The sequence below is a fragment of the Arvicola amphibius genome, chromosome 3, assembly GCF_903992535.2.
Source record: "Arvicola amphibius chromosome 3, mArvAmp1.2, whole genome shotgun sequence".
Classification (NCBI taxonomy): domain Eukaryota; kingdom Metazoa; phylum Chordata; class Mammalia; order Rodentia; family Cricetidae; genus Arvicola; species Arvicola amphibius.
The window spans coordinates 183,422,885-183,441,025 of NC_052049.1; the positions used below are offsets into that span (position 1 = coordinate 183,422,885).

Consider the following 18,141-nt stretch of genomic DNA (forward strand, 5'->3'; position numbering starts at 1 on the left):
ATCAGTAATTATTTAGACTTGAAGCAATCCAGAGGTTCCTAGGTAGATGAATGGTGGAAACTGGGATATACGCATAGGAGTAGAACATTACTCTGCACTAAAAAGGAATAAAATATAGACTCATGAAAAGGCAAAACAAGTGTATATTACTATAGGAAAGAAGCCGATGTGGAAGGAAGGTTTATTTATGATTCCAATCATGAGACATTCAGGAAAAGCAACGCTATGGAGACAGTGTTAGGAAAAGTTGCTGAGTGTTGACAGAGGGAAGAGATGAACACCAGGATTTTTAAGGCCATGAAATACTGTCCAAAGTAGTGATGGTGATGGATGCATGTAACATGAATAATAAAAACTCAGATCAGATATTGGGGTTCAACCTGAAGATCAGAAAAGCAAAGCAGCCAAGCTACTATAGAACTCTTACCTTTAAGAAATCCTCAGACTGAAAGAGCACAAGATCCAGTTTCATCCTGCCTTATATTCCACTCTAGTGCTGGGAATAAAGGCATCTGACTCCCTAGGACTGGGACTAAGGTGTAAGCCATGGCCACCTGGATCTGTTTCTGCATTAATCTTGTGTGGTTCTGAGTGGTCTTGAACTCACAGAGATCCATCTGCCTCTGTCTCCCAAATCCTCGGATTAAAAGTGTGTGCCACAACTGTCTGGCCTCTAGTGGCTTAGTTATACCTTCTGGTCTTCAGGCAAGCTTTATTTATTGAAAATAAGTAAAATATCACTATGACACATGAGGTTATACCTGTCAAACACAGAGTGTAAACCTAGAGTGAACCCTCCTATGCACTATGAACTCTGGGGATAACTAGGATGAGTCATGTGCGTTTACTAACGACAACAAATTCCACAGTGTGAGGTCCAACAGGGAGAGGTGAGCTCTGAGTGGACAGAGGCATATGGAAACTGCACTTACACCCAGTTTTTGTGAACCTATGGCCTCTCTAAACATGGAAGTCTATTTCGTAAAAGCATGAGTAATTATGGGGGAAAGTAGAGATAGGCAAATCCATTCTAAATGTAGAGCACAGGGCTGAGCAGATAGTTAGTGGTGAGCACCTAGCAAGGGTGAGGCTTTTGTATTTGATATCCTGCCCCCCCCCACACACACGCACACAGAGAGAATAATCAAGTTTTCAAATTTCATTAAAAGAATTACTAAGCTGGAGTATTAGTCAAATAAACAAGAAAAGGGGCAACTAAGGCAGAACCTTAATCTGAGTCCTTTATACATTTCATCTAACGGCCATGCCCATTTTAATAAAGAAGCTGCATCAAAACCAATTGCTGCAGGTCAAAAGAACATGGACTACATATTTAAAGTAATTAGTTCTAGGCTAGAGTATGAAGCTGTCAGAAGAAAGCCTCCAAGCTGCCTCTAAGCTGCTTACCTATAGTGAAATACCTAAATGTTGGCTAACCTCTGAAAACTATTTTTGGATACAATAAGAAGCTAAATACTGTACACAACTCCATGCTGGATGCTAAGCACATTCAGAGGTTAAATCAATCCTTTCAAAGCTGAAACTGCAGGTTTAGAAAAGCAATCCTGTGTTGGTGAGGACATAACCTATAGATATCTGTCTCTACCTCCTGTCTCTCTCCTTGACTACTTCAAGGACAAAATGAAGTCCTGAGGTCATGGCTCTCAAAAGTCAGGCTGAATTACATCAAATTCTACATATAAAAGTCATGAGACTTTTAGTCAAAAGACTTTTATCATTTTTGCTACAGAACCAACCAGAGAATTATTGTTCTTGAGGCTCTCTGGACAGGGGAAATGTCAAAGAACAGGAGACAAGCTGCCCAGCATACTGATGACCCAGATAGTCCACCGGGAGAGCAAGTCAGTGCTAGTGGAAAAGACGCAGTCCCCTTCAGCTAAGTGATTATATTACTTAGGTGAGATGTTGTGGTTGACAAGAAACCTGGCTGCATTGGGTAGAGCTGCACTATGACAACACAGACCTGAGCCCGTGCTGCTAAGAAATGTCATTTCAACATAAAGAAGGGGTCACGTCTGTAGTAGTCAGGGTCTCTTCTGGCCCGAGAGCGACCAGGGCAACGCCACTTGCCCTTTATGTTTTTCTCAAATCAGAAGCTTACCATACAAATTTTGAGAATATACATTAAACTTTTCCAATAGAGAAAAAAAACTCTTAACTATTGTTGTAGGACTTAGTTGAAGGTAAGATCTTTCCATGAAGGACCCTGTTTTCAAACTTAAGGTAATAGACATAAGGCTGCGTGGGGTATAAAATTACTGCAATCACTGCACATATATTTGAGTTTATTGCAATTATTTCCTGGAACAACCATAATCTTAAGTGTGCCATGCTAACTGAGCCAGCCATTCAAGTGAGTGAATTTAAAGGCCAAGTATGATAAATCACAACATCTATGATTCAAGAATGTTTCCTGAAATGACCTGATGTATTAGTGAAAATACCTGATGTATTTAATATAATGTAAAACAAAAACACTAGATTAAGCTTGAAAGCATTAAATTATGCTTTTAATTTTTTTGTTTTTTTGTTTTTGTTTTGTTTTGTTTTTCAAGACAGGGTTTCTTTGTAGCTTTAGAGCCTTTCCTGGAACTTGCTCTGTAGACCAGGCTGGACTCAAACTCACAAATCCACCTGTCTCTGCCTCCCAAGTGCTGGGATTAAAGGAGTGCACCACCACTACCTCGCTTGTAATATAATTTTTAAAGTTGCCACCGCACTTGGCTGTTCATCAGAAGTTGATGGTAAGAACCTATGGCAGAAAATGCCACATGCTTTGGTCACAGGACTTAGAGAAATCAGGCTGGTACCAACGTAAAAGCCTCCCTCCTTAGGAACAGCTTTTCATAGTGCTGTGAGCTGCTAGGCTGTGAGACAAAAGGTACTAACTAACAGTCTGGTCCAATTTGGACCTGTGAACTCCCCTGGCAAGTTATACCTATTGGCATAACCATAGCATGAATGTCTTAGGCAATAACCAACAACTATCTGATTGGATATAAGGCCTGCTCAACAGGAAGAAACTCACACCTGGTACAGTAAACATAGCCAAAAAACTTGCAGGCAGAGAGATCATGGATCCTAGGGGAGAATCTGCTACTGTCATCTTGCTAAATTGATATAGTATCCAACTGCCTTCTAAACACTTACACCCATAGATTAGGCCAGCTCTCAGTCCTCATTGGAGAAGTTCCTTTTTGCAATAGACTGAGGTTAACAGAAAGAACAGAAAGGATGCAAAGAGTAGGTACTGTGGACTCCTTATCCCTAAATGTGACCTCTATATCACAGTCCCTCCCTCGAGGCTCTGGGAACATCATGGACAAGGGTGCAGAAAGCTTTTAAGAGGACTGCTACAAAATGGTGTCTTCTGGATGCAACAGGTCACTGTACTCACAAACTCTAAACAACCGTGAGCCTGCACAAAGCTAACACAAGCTCACCCTAGCATGAACTGGGCAGATCAGTAGACCCCACTCCTAGTTGAGAAGCTACAGGTAGCTGACAGATGCCAGAGAGAAAAAGGTTTTGTCGGGTGTGGGGGCCCAGAGATATGAGTCCTGTTCTACCTTGACTAAAGGGAAGAGAGGCTGAGCTTATTTTTACTCTTTCAAAGTTGTTGACAACAGGTGTGGCTACAAACAAGGGATCCTGACCTAGAGTGTTGTTAATTAGTATTTTGAGTGTAGAGGTGGATCCACTCTACTTTGACCAAAGGCCAGAGAATTCAAGTCTATTTTTGTTCCTTCAAGGAGACTGGCAGGAGGTTCCAGAGAGTGGCTGCCTGCAGAACACTTGGTCTATTCCTTATATCATGTTAATGAAGTCTGTTGCCTTCCCCTCCCCTTTTGGAGTGAAGTATATAAACATGTGTAATAAACATGGGCAAATTCAGTACTCACTGAATTTCCCTTCTGATTTTGTTTTGTGTTTCTGTCTTTTATTTCTCTTGTGTCTCTGTTCCTTTTGCTTAGTAATTCTAATCCTCATGCTTCTACCCTGGAATGCATAAACTCCATCAAGAGTGAATCCCAACAGATGTCATTCAAACATGGTGCTTACAATAGTCTGGGACAAAGTCCCGAATAGGTTGTTAATGCTACAGTGGACAGCCCTAAATTTCTGTACATGGAAGCATGGAAGCAACATTGACTGACTGATAGGGGTGTGTGTGTGTGTGTGTGTGTGTGTGTGTGTGTGTGTGTGTGTGTGTGTGTGTATCATGAAGCTGGGGAGGGATGGAAAGGAGGGACCTGGAGGAGTTGGATCAGATGAGTGAGAAGGAACTTTCATAAAAGTAAAATGCACTTATGTGTGAGGGGAAAATAATTTTGATTTTAAAATGTTTATGAGCCTGTGAGGAGGCTGTCAGGAAAGGTGCTTGTCTTTTGACCTGAGTTGGATGGATTCCTAGGACCCACCCAACAGAATGAGTTAATTGATTCTCTAAAGTTGTTCTCTGACCTTCACAATCACACCATGGTGTGTCCACATAGATAATGGAAATAGAATAAAAACAATTTTTAAACTGTGAGTATATAGTTCACCCCTAATTTGAATTTATTTTAAAATCAAGTATTTTGAAAACACAGTATTCTCGAAAACAAAACAAAATACAAACCCCAGTACATTCATGTAAAATCATTCTACTAGGAATTTAAATCTATGGTTTCATGTTTTGAAATAATGGTCTATGCAGTCCAAGAGTAAATAAAATACCAGGAAGCACTAATTACAATGCCCATGTTTAAACAGAGTTTAGTCACTGAGAATAATTTTGGAAGACAAGATATTGCTATTAATTCACTTGAAAATTCTTTTACAATAAACAGAAACCACATTTGTATATGAAGAAAAGACAGAGATTTCTAAATGTGCACACATACTTCAGCAGACACACATCCGGGTGCTCTGATTGGACAGTAAGAAGGAACGACACATACCCCGTTTGGACAGGCAGCACACGTCCAGTCTTTGCTCAGGAGAACGCCTGTAGAGCTGGTACGCCTCCTCGAGGGCACTTCTATACCACCTCTTTTTATTTGTACATTCTGCCGTCTATACAAATGCATAAATGCAAACAATGAGTAACGTTTAATTTTAAATGTTAATTTTGTTTTAGAATCTATAGTTTAAATACTTGCTGGAACTAAGTTTAATTTGAGCACTGTATAACATAATCACTTAAGTGTTAGTGTCTGACTATTATTTCATTGTTTTAAAACTTAGCAGTGTTGTAAGAATCTTGCAAGTTAATAACTATCTCATGAAGATGATAGGATGCATCTCACATGCTTCCAGGGTAATCAAGCAGTCAAGATGAGCACAGCTGACTGGAGTAACACTAACCTCACTCTATGTGACAGAGAATGATACCAGAGTGGGAGAAATGACAAAACAATCTTTTTAGAATAAAAATATCAATTCTATTTGCATTCATATTGGGAACTGTGGCAGACCTCAACACATACACACATTTCTTAAGCTTGCTGCACCCCAGCCTCTCCATGTATAATATGTGAGTATGAGCAGCCAGCACCTGAGTTTTCATGAGTATTATCTGAGAAAATAGATGATGGTTTTCTAGAATAATAAGACTTCAGTGTATGCTATTCTAACAAGACACAGCATATTTTCTAGATGCTTAAAAACTGAACAAAATAATCTGAGTTAAAAATATTAGTCATCTAATACAGAAATTTTTCCAAAGTTTTCATGTCTTTCAGTTCTACAATTGATAAAAATGCATGACATGTTTTTTTTGAAAATGCTATTATGGGGACTATAGATATTTATACTATTAATACATATTTAGCACCTATACACAAAGGTTGTAGGCTTGTCTTTGATAAAAAGAGATAGGGTAGTATTTGAACAGGATTTCCAACCTCTACAGCATCTCCTCTCAACTTACAGAAAGAAACTGTGCACAAAGCCACATCATTTCTGTAGTCCCCAAACTAATATCAAATATCAGCTCCAACTATTCCCAATGCACTCATTTAATGATTTGTTACATTCTGGCATGTGTCATGGCCATCACCACCCACATGCAAAGGCCCGTGGAGACAGGGCGCATTGACCTTTGTGATTTGCACAGTCCCTCTGCTCTGACACCTCACTGAGTGTTGTGAACATTCAGAAAACTGTTTCTTAACTGTGGTTCTGGGCAAACACTGGTACAGAATTCAAGCAGTAAAAGAAAATAATCAAATAAAATATACTTTCACACACATAATATGTAAATTCCTTTCATTTACTAAGTTCTCAGTTTTAAAAAGATGAAAGAAAATGTAGGCAATTCAATTTTTAACTGTAATCTTTAATGTTTACTTTAGTGATGAGGCAAGCAGGCCTGCTTTTCATCCCGCCCGGATCCCGCACAGCTAGCTTTACACCTGAAATAACAACACACCAATTATATTCATTTAAACGCTGCCTGGCCCATTGGCTCTAGCCTCTTACTGGCTAACTCTCACATCTTGATTAACCCATTTCTATTAATGTGTGTAGAACCACGAGGTGGTGGCTTACCGGGAAGATTCTAACCTACGTCCATCTTGGGCCGGAGCTTCATGGCGACTGCCCCACTGCCTTCTTCCTCCCAGCATTCTGTTCTGTCTTCCCTGCCTACCTATGTTCTGACCTATCAGGCCAAGCAGTTTTCTTTATTAATTAATCAATGAAACAACAGATAGATAGAAGACTCTCCTACATCAGTTTGCATTTATATATTTTTGTGTGTGAGCCACAGCACACGTGTAGAAGTTGAAAGACAATGTAAAAAGTTCTCTCCTCCCACCATGTGAGTTCTGAGGACATAACTCATGTCATCAGGCTTGGAGACAAGCATCCTTATACACTGAACCATCTTTCTGGCCTTCACACTGAAAATTCTACATTATTAATATCTGGGTGGGCGTGGTGACATACAACTTTTACCCCAGCACTCAGGAGGCAGAGGCAGGAGGATCTCTGTGAGTTCAAAGTAAGACTGGTCTCCATAGTGAGTTTTAGGTTAGTCAATGCCACACAGACAGACGTTATCTAGAATATATATGCCACACAGACAGACGTTATCTAGAATATATATGCCACACAGACAGACGTTATCTAGAATATATATGCTAGTTTTGATCGTAGTTATCTCTGCAGCACTGATGTTATCACGACACTGAGAAGCTGTGCAGTGAAACAATCTCCTCCTGAAACTGAACAGATGCTCTGCTACTACCTATATGGAAATAGCTTGCGACTGTTAGCAGTAACAACGACAGACAATGAAGAGAAGCAGAAAGCTGTGACATTGTCAAGGCTTCTTTAAGAACTTTTGGTAGATACAGGACACCTTGTGGCTGAACAAATGAACACTTTTGAAGGTTCCCAATAGCTGAGCCTCAGCTTTATGAAGAATTTTTAATTCCATAATTAGAAATTCTGGAAATTTTTAAATAAAATGTGACAACTTCAAGCTCTTGTGGTTCTGAATGTGCTATTCTTCTCATTCTTGAAACTCTTGCTTACCAAGTCTACCAAATTAACGCTTTTGCTATTCTCCTACAAGTATAGTATGCATTTACAAGCACTTATTTTACAATGATATCAATAGATATATACTTTCTCAATTTTCTCTCTGATTTGTGCAATTTATTGAATGATTCAACATAATGTAGACCCCTAGAATCTATTAAGTGAGCAGACATAACTCACCAATGGTCTATTGTATGAAAAAGAAACACTCCACCACATGTGTGTGAGAAAAGAAAATCCCACCTGGCAGGAGGGAGTAAAGGTGATCACCCCTGCGGAATGAGAGGGCCAGGATGAGTAGAGGAGCTCATTGACATGGTGACTCTTAAATCAAGACTTGAAAGAGGTTGGGGAGTTAGTCTAATCAAGGAAACAAGGTTTCTGGAGGAAACATCTTCTAAGGCAGAATGTGGGTATATTCAAGATGCATCAAAGAGCCCATGGTGGCTGGGAAACAATGATGAAGACAGGGTCATGAAGAAAATCACTCAGGGCCACGTTAGGGAGGGCCATGAAGCCAGTGCAGGTGCTTGGTCAGTGTGCAGAGTGAAACAGGTGTCACTGCAGAGCTCTGATGGAGGTGTTCCTTTGTTTGAATGTCCCCTCCCACTGCAGAGCTCTGATGGAGGTGTTCCTTTGTTTGAATGTCCCCTCTCACTGCAGAGCTCTGATGGAGATGTTCCTTTGTTTGAATGTCACCTCTCATTTTTTCCTTTGAAACATGATCTTACTGCATACCTCAGGCTGATGAGAACTTGCCATCTTCCTGTATTGCTGTGAGCACTGGAATTACGTGTACTACCATACCTAGCTTTGTTTCATGCCCCCCCCCCAATTATTCTTACTACTTTGATGAGGTTAGGTTATGCAGAGATAAGTGTAGCTGAGGGACAGCTGCTGAGCCAGCTGTAGCAACAGCCCAGACAGGAAACTACAGTCACATGGACCAGGGAAGTGCTTTTGCGTGTGTGAGCTCTATGATTCCATTACCTGTCAAATTAACTTAGTAACATTAGTAATGAACTGCCTTAACTGTTAGAGCTTTTATCATTTATACCTTGTGTATTTTACGGGCCTAATATCATCACTCATGATTCCACTTTCCTACAAATACTAAAATTATTTTGTATTGCCTTTTAAACTGAGAATATGTTAACATTAAATTGACATCTTCTGAGTTAAATCTTCCACACCAAAAAAAGGATTCTCTATTTCCATTTTCTTGGGCTTCTTTTCTATCTTTTTAGTAGGATTTTGAAGTTTTATTTAGTAGACTTGATACATTGCTTCTCACACTTATACCATGGCATTATTATAGGATTAGATGTTATTAAAAATGAGTATCACATTTCTTATTTTCAAACTGGTCATTTTTGTATAGCAATCACACATTAGCTGAGATGTAACTGGATTTCACATTTTTAATAGTTTTTCTATTATTTATAAAAGCTTTTGAGAAAATTCCAAATTACTTTTCGAGTCACCTCTTGTACTTCACATACAAGGAGCACAGCTCAGGCCACCAGAAGCTCCCCAGGCCTCAGGCCTCTCTCCCTTAAATTTCCTGGTCCTCTGGTATTAAAGTGAAATAAGAAGAAAGCTGAAAAAGGTTTTTTTGGTCTGCAATTATGGAACGTTGGTACTTTGTAGACTTAAAGAAATTTTATTTATCATGGTGTTTTATTTTTCCTACTTTTATTTTTGAGCTTAATTAAAATAACTACATCATTTATATCTTACCTTTCCTCCCACTAAACCATCACATGTACCACCTTTGCTCATTCAAATTCATGTACTTTCATCTTTTTTTTTAATTGTTGTGAATACTTGTATATGTGTGTGTATATTTCTAAATATAGAAATACAACCTGCTTAGCACATAAGTTACTTGTGTGTGTATGTGTGTGTATGTGTATATATATGTGTGTATGTATATATGTGTGTATATATATTATTTGTGTGTATATATATATATGTGTGTGTGTGTGTGTGTGTGTGTGTGTGTGTGTTTACAGAAAGTACTAGAAGGAAAGCCACAACCCAAGGAAGCTAACTACACCCACAATAACACAGGCATCTGAATACCCCCCACCAGCATAACCCAATGAAGAGAAACACTTGAACACTATGGCCAAAAGATAACTGGAGCTAACAACCACTGGTCATTAATATCGCTTAATGTCAAAGGTCTCAATTCACCTATAAAAAGACATAGGCTAAGAGAATGGATATGCAAACAGGTTCTAGCATTCTGCTGTTTACAAGAAAAATACCTCAACCTCAAAGACAGGCACTACCTCAGAGTAAAGGGATGGGAAAAGGGTTTACAATCAAACAGACCTAAAAAACGAGTAGGTGTGGCTATTCTAACAAAATTGATTTCAAACTAAAATCTATCAGAAGAGATGGAGAAGGACATTTTATACCCATAATAGGACAATTCATCAAGATGAAGTCTCAATCCTGAATATCTATGCCCTAATTCAAGAGCACCCACATATGTAAAAGAAACATTACTGAAACTTGAATCACACATCAAACCCCACACACTAATAGTAGGAAATTTCAGCACTCCTCTCTTGACAATGGACAGGTCCAACAGACAGAAACTTAACAGAGAAATAAGGGAACTAACAGGTGTAATGAATCAAATGAACTTAACAGACATCTATAGAACATTCCACCCAAACAAAAAAGAAAGAATATACCTTATTCTAAGCACCTCATGGAACCTTTTATAAAACTGATCACATTCTCAGTAACAAAGCAAACACCCACAGATACAAAAATAAATAAATAAATAAATTGAAGTAACCACTGTGTCTTATCAGATCACCATGGAGTAAAGTTAGAATTCAACAACAATACTACACCCAGAAAGCCTACAAACTCATGGAAACTAAACAGTCAACTACTGAACCACTCCTGGATCAAGGAAGAAATAAAGAAATTAAAATCTTCCTTGAACTCAATGAAAATGAAGGCACAACATATCCAAACCTATGGGACACTGTGAAAGCAGTGCTAAGAGAAAAGTTCATAGCACTAAGTGCCCACACAAGGGAAATGGAGAAAGCTCACATCAATGACCTAACAGCATGCCTGAAAGCTCTAGAAAAAAAAAAGAAGCAGACTTATCCAAAAGGAGAAGACAGGAAATAATCAAGTTGAGGGCTGAAATCAACAAAATAGAAACACAGAAAACCATACAATGAATCAATGAAACAAAGAGCTGGTTCTTTGAGAAAATCAGTAAGATTGACAAACCCTTATCCAAGCTAATCAAAAGGCAGAGAGAGAACATCCAAATTAACAAGATCAGAAATGAAAAGGGGAAATAATAACGGACACTGAGGAAATTCAGAAAATCATTAGGTCATACTACAAAAAATATGTATTCTACAAAACTGAAAAATGTAAAAAAAAATGGACAATTTTTTAGATAGATATCATCTACCAAAATTAAATCAAGACCAGGTAGGCAATTTAAATAGACCTATAAGCTGCAAGGAGATAAGAGGCTGCTGTCAAAAACCTCCCAGTCAAAAAAGTCCAGGGCCGGGTGGTTTTAGTGCTGAATTCTACCAGAACTTTCAAGAAGAGCTAATACCTATACTCTTCAAAGTATTCCACATAATAGAAACAGTAGGCTCACTGCCAAACTCTTTTTATGAAGCTACAGTTACCCTAATACCAAAACACACAAAGACTCAACCAAGAAAAAGAATTACAGACCAATCTCACTCATGAACATGGATGCAAAAATTCTCAATAAAATTCTGGCAAACCGAATCCAAGAACACATAAAAAAAAAATCATCCATCATGACCAAGTAGGCTCCATCCCAGAGATGCAGAGGTGGTTCAATATACGAAAATCAATCAATGTAATCCACCATATAAATAAGCTGAAAGAAAAAAAATATGATCATTTCATTGAATGCAGAAAAGGCATTTGACAAAATTTAACATCCCTTCGTGATAAAGATCTTGGAGAGATTAGGGATACAAGGATCATATCTAAATATAATAAAAGCAATATACAGCAAGCCGGCAGCTAACATCAAATTAAATGGAAAGAAAATCAAAGCGATTCCACTAAAATCAGGAATGAGACAAGGCTGTCCACTCTCTCCATATCTCTTCAACATAGTTCTGGAAGTTTTAGCAACAGCAATAAGACAACATAAGGAGATCAAGGGGATTCAAATTGGAAAGGAAGAAGTTAAACTTTCATTATTTGCAGATGATATGATAGTGTATATAAGTGTCCCCCAAAACGCTACCAAAGAACTCCTACAGCTGATAAATACCTTCAGTGAAGTGGAAGTATACAAGATCAACTCAAAAAAACCAGTAGCCCTCCTATATACAAAGGATAAAAAAGCTGAGAGGGAAATCAGAGAAATATCACCTTTCACAATAACCACAAATCACTTAAAATATCTTGGGGTAACACTAACAAAGGACGTGAAAGACCTATTTGACAAGAACTTTATGTCTTAGAAGAAAGAAATTGAAGGAGAAACCAGAAAATGGAAAGATCCCCCGTGCTCTTGTATAGGAAGGATCACCATAGAAAAAAATGGCAATCTTACCGAAGGCAATCTATGGATTCAATGCAATCCCCATCAAAATCCCAACACAGTTCTTCACAGGCCTTCAAAGAACAATACTCAACTTCATATGGAAAACAAGAAACCAAGGATAGCCAAAAAAATAAAGGAACTGCGGGAGGCATTACCATCCCTGACTTCAAGCTCTATTACAGAGCTACAGTAATGAAAACAGCTTAGTATTGGCATAAAAACAGAGATGTTGATCAATGGAATCGAATTGAAGACCCAGATATTAAATTCACACACCTATGAACACCTGGTTTTTGGCAAGCAAAAAAGATACAAAGGAAAAAAGAAAGCATCTTCAACAAATGGTGCTGGCATAACTGGATGTCAACCTATAGAAGAATGAAAATAGATCCATATCTGTCACCATGCACAAAACTCAAGTCCAAATGGATTAAAGACCTCAATACAAATCTGACCATACTGAACCTGATAGAGGAGAAAGTGGGAAGTAACCTTCAATGCATGGGCACAGGACACCACTTTCTAAATATAACCCCAGTAGCACAGACAATAAGAGCATCAATAAATAAATGGGACCTCCTGCAACTGAGAAGCTTCTGTAAAGCAAAGGACACAGTCAATAGGACAAAAAGGCAGCCTACTTAATGGGACAAAAATCTTCACCAGCCCCACATCAGACATAGAACTGATCTCCAAAATATATAAAGAACTCAAGAAAATAGACATTAAAATTCTAAATAACCAAATTAAAAAATGGGGTACTGAACTAAACAGAGAATTCTCAACAGAAGAATTTCAATTGGCCAAAAGATACTTAAGGGCATGTTCTTCGTCCTTAGCTATCAGGGAAATGCAAATCAAAACAACTCTGAGATACCATCTTACACCTGTCAGAATGGCTAAGATCAAAAACACTAATGATAGCTTATGCTAGAGAGGATGTGGAGTAAGGGTAACACCCATCCATTGCTGGTGGGAATGCAAACTTGTGCAACCACTTTGGAAATCAGTGTGGCGGTTTCTCAGAAAACTGGGAATCAACCTACCTCAGGATCCAGCAATTCCACTCTTGGGAATATATCCAAAAGATACTCAATCATACTACAAGAGCACTTGTTCAACTATGTTCATAGCAGCATTATTCGTAATAGCCAGAACCTGGAAACAACCTAGATGCCCCTCAACTGACAAATGGATTAAGAAAGTGTGACAATCTACACATTAGAGTACTACTCAGCAGTAAAAAATAATGACATCTTGAATTTCGCATGAAAATGGACAGAATTAGAAAACATCATCCTGAGTGAGGTAACCCAGACCCCCAAAAAATGAATATGGGATGTACTCACTCATAAGTGGATACTAGTCATAAACAAAGGACAACGAGCCTATAGCTCAGGATCCTAGAGAAACTAAGTAATAAGGTGAACCCAAAGAAAAACATATAGACCCACCTGGAAAATGGAATCAGACAAAAATTTGGGAGCAGGGGGGTGGGGGTAGGGGAGAGAAGGGGTGGAGGAGAACTTGAGGGAATGGGATGGTCCAGATGGAGGAAGGAAAGATATGAGAGCAAGCAAAGAGATATCTTAGTTGAGGGAGCTATTTTGGAGTTAGAGAGAAACTGGCTCTACAAAAATGCCCCAAAACCCACAGGGATGAACCCAGCTGAGACCCTAAGTGATAGAGGAGAGGGTATCTGAATTGACCTACCCTGTAGTCAGACTGATGATTATCTTAAGTATCACCATAGAACATATGGGAAGAGAGGCAATGACCCACATCGAAGCACTTGACTGAGCTCCCCAAGATCCAGTTGAAGAGTGGAGGGAGTGAGAGTATGAGCAAGGAAGTCAAGACCATGAGGGGGTCATCCACTGAGACAATTTGCTTGAGCTAATGGTAGCTCACCAACTCCAACTGGACTGGGAGTGAATGAGCATGGAAACAACGAAGCCCCTCTGAAGGGGGTTGAGAGCTGGGGCAGACTGAGGGGCCACTGATAGTGGCACTGGGATGTGTCTCTATTTGCATATACTGGCTTCATGGATTCGCTTTGGATGTAAACCTTGCTCTGATGGAGGAGAGTCATCTGTCTATGTTACTTTCATTGGTTAATAAAGAAACTGCCTTGGCCCTTTAATAGGGCAGAAAATTAGGTAGGCAGAATAGACAGACAGAATTGTGGGAGAAAGAAAGCAGATTCAGGCAGACGCTTCAGGCAGTTGCCATTCCTCTCCTCTCTGAGTCGGACGCGGGTTAAGATCTCTCCTGGTAGCCGGGCGGTGGTGGCGCACGCCTTTAATCCCAGCACTCGGGAGGCAGAGGCAGGCGGATCTCTGTGAGTTCGAGACCAGCCTGGTCTACAAGAGCTAGTTCCAGGACAGGCTCCAAAGCCACAGAGAAACCCTGTCTCGAAAAACCAAAAAAAAAAAAAAAAAAAAAAAAAAAAAAGATCTCTCCTGGTAAGCCACCACCTCATGGTGCTACACAGATTACTAAATATGGGTTAGTCAAGATGTGAGAATTAGCCAATAAGAGGCTAAAACTAATGGGCCAAGCAGTGTTTAAATGAATGTAGTTTCCATGTAATTATTTTGGGTAAAGCTAGCTGGGTGGTGGAAAGCGGCCCTCCGCCATTCCTTCTACATTGCTCAACCTAGACGTAGTAGGAAGGGCCTTGGACTTTCCACAGGGTGGGGTGCATGACACTCCCTTAGAGTTGGAGGGGTGGGGGAGGGTCTATGGAAGGAGAGGGAGGGGACTGGAAAGAGGGGAGGGATTGGGAATTTGGATTGGTATTTTTTAAGTAATAAAAAAGAGGGAAAAAAGAAAAAAAAGAAAGAAAATTTCCCCCATCTAGGTAAGCATGTCTATGTGTGTAACCCTTGTTCAGGTCACATTCAGGCAGCCATGTTATTGAGACTTCATAGATATAACCTCAGAGATATGACAGATATGATATTTCTAGGAGACACAATCTCACAGCAAACATCCTCTTCCTCTGATTCTGATAATTTTCTGTCCTTTAAATATAATAAACTCTGAACCTTAGGTGCATAAGTTGTGCTGGAGATGTAGCCATTTGTACTGGGTTCCACAATCTTCATTTTGATTGGTCGTAGTTTTCTGTAATGATCTTGTGTTGCAGAGAGCAGTTTCCTTGATGAGGGTGAGAACTATACCTATCTGTAAGTATAAGGATATTTAGCATGTAGTTAGGGCTTATGCTGGGTTGGTAAGGCGATGGCAGTAGTTTCCCCTATGAGATCCATGATTTAAGTACCTCCAGGTGTTTGGTTAGATTTCTAGTACCAGGCATGATTTCTCTCTTGTTGAGCAAGCCTTAAGTCCAATTACAGACGTACTGCTTCTCACTAAAGTGTTTTATGCCACGACTGCACACTTAGGGTTGCTGGGCCATATGGGTCACTGTTGTGGTGTATAGGCAGCATAGCTAAGTAAGACTGTTGATTGCTTCCCTCCTATGGAAACTTGTCTGGTAAAAAGGAGACTCTCAGTTCCAGCTTGGCTCTCTGGGCCCAGTGTTCCAAGTGCATTTTGGTTTTGGCAATAGGGACTCACCTTTAAGGAATTTAATTTTTTCATAAAATTTATTTTGATCAAGTTTTCCCCTCCCTAACTCCACCCATCTAAATTTATGCTTTTTTCTCTCTTGCTTTCTCCCTCCCTCCCTCCCTCCCTCTCTCTCTCTCTTTCTCTCTCTCTCTCTCTCTCTCTCTCTCTCTCTCTCTCTCTCTCTCTCTCTCTCTCTCTCTCACACACACACACACACACACAAAGTAAGAAAGAAAAGAAAATCAGACCAAACAAGCAAAAAAATCAATGAGACAAAAAAATATGAAAACCAAACAAAAGTCCACAAAAATATGAAGTTTGTTTTGTATTGGTCAGCTACTCCTGGGGATAGGACATGCCCTGGAGTATGGCTGACATGTTCAATTATACTCCATTAGAGAAAAACTAATTTTCCACTTGACAACAGGTATCAAATACAAACAGCTTTTTGGTTAGGAGTGAGTCCCCTATGTCCAGTTTCCCATCTCACGGCTGGGACGCATCTGGCCTGAACCTGTGTTCTTAAGCATGTTGCCAGGGTCTCTGTGAGTTCAGACTGCATCAGTCCTGTTGAGTCTGGAAGACACTGTTTCCGTGGATCATCACCTCTGGCTTTTAAAATCTTTCTGAGGTGCCTCTGTTCCACAGAGATCCCTGAGCCTTGGTTAAGAGGCAGGAGGGTTTTATGAAACATCACATTTAGGGCTGTGTTCTCCAAAGCTTTTTACTCTCCACACCTTGTCCATTTGTGTGTTCCCGCGCTAATTTCATCTACTGGGAGAAGCTTCTTTGCTGAGGGCTGAGTGAGAACACTCATCTCGGAGTACAGCAATGTCGTCAGGAGTCATTAGTATTGGGTTTTCCCTAGGCCCACGACCTTCAGCAGTGTCAGGTGTGGGCTCCATCTCATGGATTAGGTCTTAAGCCACATTTTTAAAAGGTGGTTGGTTACTCTCATAACGTTTGTGTCGCTGTCACAAAACTAGAAGTATCTTGCAGACAGGTTACTTTGTAGGTTGCAGGGCTTGTAGTCAGGTGAAACTGATGGTTATCTTTCTCCTCCAGTAGTGTGCACAGCATCTTCTAGCACCACGAATGCTACTCATTAGAGATGATGCTTCTAGTTAGGCATAGCTTGACTTCAGTATTTGATAAGTAAGTATTGTTGCAAAGAATTTTTTATTGCCAATGTTTTGTGATATATTAGTCTTTTGTTTGTTTGCATTTTGCTTGTTTGTTGTTACTGTTTTGGTTTAAGTCTATACTGTGACCAGCATGTCTGGTAGCACCTCCCTGGACAGGGCAATGTCTTCCTTTTAGCAGCTGCCGTGAACACATCTCACTGCTATTTTCCCACATCTTTCTACTTGGATGGCATGGTGACTCTTTGTCACACTTCTGCATCGTTGTCCCTAAGCACATTCAGAGTACTGACAATTCTCAGTAACTTCCTCTCTCTTTAGCTGTGACGACCAGAAACCCTCACTCCACAGGTTTCTCAGGGGAAGCTGACCAATAGCATACTGCTACTTGGGCTCTCGGGCACATACATCACATATTCAAGCAAACAACTCTCATATTTTGCAGGAGGTAATGGAAAACAACCTTCTTTTTCCCTATATGGGGGGAAAAGAGGTGTATTCTGATGTTTTCTCTTAAGATATATCTATATATGGAATGTCATTTTTTAAAAGACTTATGTAAATTGAGTTAAGCTTTGGCAAATCCCTCTGTTCTTCACAAACTCTGTCTCTGTGTGTGGGGAGGTGAGTGGTAGACACATGCATGGTATATGTGCAGGCATGTGGCAGCATGCATGCATCTGTGCAGTGAAGAAGCCAGAGGAGAAGCATGGGTGTCCTGATTGGCCAACTAGCTCCAGCAATCCTTTTGTCTTGGACCCCTGTAGTGCTGGTACTACAGGATTCTATAAGGCTTGGATTGTTCATAGGTGCTGAAATTCAAACTCAAAGTCATCATTCTTGTACAACAAGTACACCGAGCCACAGAATCATCTCTCTAGCCATGTGTGTGTGTTTGTGTGTACTTTTTGTGCCTCACTTTTAAATGTTAAAATACTATTTTTTTTCCTCAGTTTAGAGTCCAAAAATTCATTTACTAAAATCTGGCTATACATAATAATGTTTACTTTTAAACTAGTTTTGCTTCATAGCAACACAATTTTTTTAAATAATTCACTATACTTTATGCTTATGACTGCTTGCCTTCCCACATGTATGTCAAGGAATCATACATGTGCTAGGTGCCAATAGAGACCAGAAGGGGATATTAGATCCCCTAGAACTGGAGTTGCAGACTGTTGTGAACCACCTTGTGGGTGCTGAGAACCTGTGTCCTCTGTAAGACAAACAAGTGCTCTAAAACACTGAGCCATCTCTCTAGTCCCTAGAGAAATTACTTTT

The 18,141-nt window shown here is 39.7% G+C and overlaps 1 protein-coding gene across 1 annotated transcript in view; it reads right to left on the reverse strand.

Moving 5' to 3' along the window:
• Zcwpw2 (zinc finger CW-type and PWWP domain containing 2) overlaps positions 1-18,141 on the reverse strand; it is a 122,221-nt gene that overhangs the window by 52,031 nt on the left and 52,049 nt on the right. The window contains exon 4 of the mRNA XM_038323172.1: positions 4,965-5,079. Within this exon, the coding sequence (XP_038179100.1) occupies positions 4,965-5,079 (115 nt within the window). The remainder of the gene's footprint in view (positions 1-4,964; positions 5,080-18,141) is intronic.